This window comes from Bison bison, unplaced genomic scaffold, assembly GCF_000754665.1.
Source record: "Bison bison bison isolate TAMUID 2011002044 unplaced genomic scaffold, Bison_UMD1.0 scf7180017864238, whole genome shotgun sequence".
NCBI classification, from domain to species: Eukaryota; Metazoa; Chordata; class Mammalia; order Artiodactyla; family Bovidae; genus Bison; species Bison bison.
In genome coordinates, this window is record NW_011494810.1 from 581,694 (window position 1) to 585,611 (window position 3,918).

The 3,918-nt window shown below is 38.7% G+C and overlaps 1 protein-coding gene across 1 annotated transcript; it reads left to right on the plus strand.

The window, feature by feature from the left end:
* The first annotated feature begins 6 nt into the window (after nucleotides 1-6).
* Nucleotides 7-1,202, plus strand: LOC104993386 (olfactory receptor 2C3). Its single transcript, XM_010846626.1, is given in 1 exon segment — nucleotides 7-1,202. A coding segment is annotated over 1 exon segment (957 nt). The 5' UTR covers nucleotides 7-245.
* Nucleotides 1,203-3,918: the final 2,716 nt, after the last annotated feature.

The following is a 3,918-nucleotide window of genomic DNA, read 5'->3' on the forward strand; positions in this document are numbered from 1 at the left end:
TTATGCATGCATCCATTTTTCCCCAGGCTATGCATATTTCCATATCACTTGGCACACACTCCAAACTGACCTTCAAGAAATTGATGGACCATTACCCATGAAACAGTTGATCAGATGCTTTCAGGAACAAAGGATATAAATTTATGTTTAAAGTTTGCTAACTAATATAATCATTATATGCCTCATACCCTGTGCCCCCCACTCATTTGCAGGTGACTTGTTTGCCCTACATTTAGCTGTATGTGATGATGGAAATAGCCAATGTAAGTTTTCCAGAAGTTTTTATTCTGCTGGGCTTCTCTGAACGACCCTCTCTAGAACCCATCCTTTTTATCTTTGTCTTGGGGATTTATGTGGCGTCTGTCTTGGGTAATGGCGTCATCATTGTGGTCTCCTGCATGGATGTGCATCTCCACACTCCTATGTACTTCTTTCTTGTCAACCTTTCCTTCCTGGACATTAGCTTCACCACAAGCATCGTCCCACAACTCCTGGTCAACCTCTGGGGACCACAGAAAACCATAAGCTATGGAGGGTGTGTGATCCAGTTCTATATCTCCCACTGGTTGGGGGCAACTGAATGTGTCCTTCTGGCAGTCATGTCCTACGATCGCTATGCTGCCATCTGCAGGCCACTCCACTACACTGTCATCATGCATCCAAAGCTTTGCTGCAGCCTGGCTTTTGCCTCGTGGCTTGGGGGTCTGACCACCAGCATGGTAGGTTCCACGCTCACCATGCTCCTGCCTCTCTGTGGGAACAGTCGCATTGACCATTTTTTCTGTGAGATGCCCCTCATTATGCAACTGGCTTGTGTGGATACCAGCTTCAATGAAGTAGAGATGTACGTGGCCAGCTTTATCTTTGTTGTCTTGCCTCTGGGTCTCATTCTGGTCTCATACAGCCGTATTGCCTGGGCTGTGTTGATGATCAGGTCAGCAGAAGGGTGAAGAAAGGCGTTCAATACCTGCTCGTCCCATGTGGCAGTAGTGGCTCTGTTTTACGGGAGCATCATTTTCATGTATCTCCAGCCTGCCAAGAGAAACTCTCATGAGGAAGGTAAGCTTGTGGCCCTCTCCTACACTGTGGTCACCCCAATGCTGAACCCCCTGATTTACACGCTAAGGAACAAGACTGTGAAGAAGGCACTTAGGCACATTGTATTAAAGAACTGTGGTTTTGGAGGGACACATATATTTTAAAACTTATCACTTGTGAGGAGGAAGCAGATTTAAAGGCATCAAAACTGATTTGGAGTGTCAGGATATTTGGGATATCATGTCTATACACTATTTCTTAAGTTCAAAGTAAATAACAAACTGAAATGGATGTACTTACATATTTTTTTCAGGCCAGTGCAAAGAGAACTTATTTTATGTTTTTATTTTTTATTAATAAGTATATTTTGCTAATTATTTATATAGCTTTGTGTATGTTATATTCATGCTACCTATGATATTGTAAGTTGTTTATGTAGCTACATATGCTAATTGTTATATGATTTTGTTAATATTTTAAAGCAATGCCTGTCACTAAGGGTGTCTAATATGTGTGAAATCCTTTACTTTTTCTCCCCTAATATTTGTAATGACTCAGTGAGGTAGATATTACTGACCTCACAAATGTTAGATAACTATAAAGTTATCAAGATTTTATGCTGAGATGTAAGTCTATTCTTTGTATCCATGGATATATTTGCCATTTTGGCTACAGTCTCTTGTGATGTAATAAGAAATATATACTTTTTTTTTTGTCCTGACTTCTGACACTGAGCTTCTAGGACCCTTGAAATTTTCTGAGTGATATGGATGAGAAGGTATCTTTTATTTTTTCGAAAGGTTATCTTTCATAACAAGCACATTTCAACATACCTAAGTTTATGCCAATGAATTAACTCAAAGAAGAGTCCCTAGATAGCTTCCAGAGGATGCCTGGATACCAGAAGAACTGACCATGTGGTTAGAAGTTTGTAATTTCCAGTTCCAGCCCCGTGTCTGGGAAGGAGTTACTGGAAATTAAGTCATAATGGCCAATAACTTAATGAATCACGCCTATGCAATGAACCTCACAAAAGCTTTAAACAATAGTGTTTGGAGACTTCCAGGTTGGTGGCTGCATCTATGTGACAAGAAGGTAGAGTGCCCTAAACTCTGCAGAGACAGAAGTTCCTGTGCTCAAGACCTTTCCAAACTTCATCCTGTGTATCTCTTCTTTTATATTATTTGTAATAAACCAGTACACTAAAGTGTTTCCCTGAGTTATGTGAGTCATTCTTGCAAATCACTAAATCTAAAGAAGGGGTTATGGCAACTCTTGATTTATAGTTGGTCATAGACATGGATGCCAACCTGGAGCTTGCAACTGCCTTCTAAACTGGGGGTGGTCTTGTAGAGGACTTTGTTCTTAAATTGGCAGGATCTGGTACTAGATTTAGGTAGTTACTGTCAGAGTTAAACTGAATTACAGGATGCCCAGTTGGTGTTTGGAGAGTTGGAATATTGGTTATTGTTGTGAAAAAAATCTCAAACATTTGGTGTCAGAAAAGATGTGATCAAAATATAATTCATGCACTTTCAGGAGAAGGAAACTAAAGAGGCAAATGCCTCAAAAGTAGAATTTTGAGTTGAATTTTCAGCAATTTAGAGATTTCATCAATAACATGCTGCACAGATGCATCTGTAACTATAGAAAGATCAGTTTCCCAATACAAGTCTACATATTCTGTGTACAGGATATGTAAAGATATTTTTATTCACTCAGTACTATTCATATGTCCAAGATGATTTCTGGAGGTTATGAAAACTAGCACACAAAGCTGCACTAAAAAAGTAAGTTAAGTTCAAGAGCAATCACTGGACTTGATGATTTAAAACTCAAAATCATATTGTAAAGTTAATAATAATTACATTTTTGAGATGGGAAAATTGTGATCAGAGGGAAAAAAATGATCATAAAGAAAAAAATAGCATTCATGTTTTTCTTTCAAACATATTAAGTAGGAGTACCACAAACTCATTTACTTTCAGCAATATTTTGAAAGGTTTTTCTGGACTTTTTTTGGCCAAAACCCTGTCTCTAGAAATTTGCTCCCACTTTTCAAATTCAACACCTCCCTAAATGTCACAAGTTGACTCTCAGACTACTCATTTGAATAATACCAACAGATATTGGGAGATTTGGATCTTGGATAAAGTAAAAGTAAATAGAGTATTGAGGTTGATAACTTATCAACACTATCAACTATTAATTCCTTAGTTTATTTCTGTTTATTGGGATATAGTTGGCTTACAATGATGTGTTTGTTTCTTGAAGTAAAGCTACAACAAACCTAGAGAGCATATTAAAAAACAAAGACGTCACTTTGTGGACAAAGGTCTGAGCTTAGACAAAGGTCTAAGCTATGGTTTTTCCAGTAGTCGTGTATGGATGTTAGAGTAGGACCATAAAGAAGGCTAAGCACCAAAGAATTGAAGCTTTTGAACTGGTGTTGGAGAAGATTCTTGAGATTTCCTTGGACAACACAGAGATCAAAACCCTTCATTCTAAAGAAAATCAACCCTGAATATTCATTGGAAGGACTGATGCTGCCACTGAAGCTCCAATACTTTGATCACCTGATGCAAAGAGCTGACTCATTGGAAAAGACCCTGATGCTGGGAAAGATTGAAGGTAAAAAGAGAAGAGGGTGGTAGAGGATGAGATGGTTAGATAGCATCACTGACTCAATGGAAATGAATCTGAGCAAAAACTGGGAGACAGTGAAGAACAGGGAAGTTTTCTGGGCTCCAAAATCACTGCAGATGGTGACTGCAGCCATGAAATTAAAAGGCACTTACTCCTTGGAAGGAAAGTTATGACCAACCTAGACAGCATATTAAAAAGCAGAGACCTCACTTTGTCAACAAAGGTCCGTCCAGT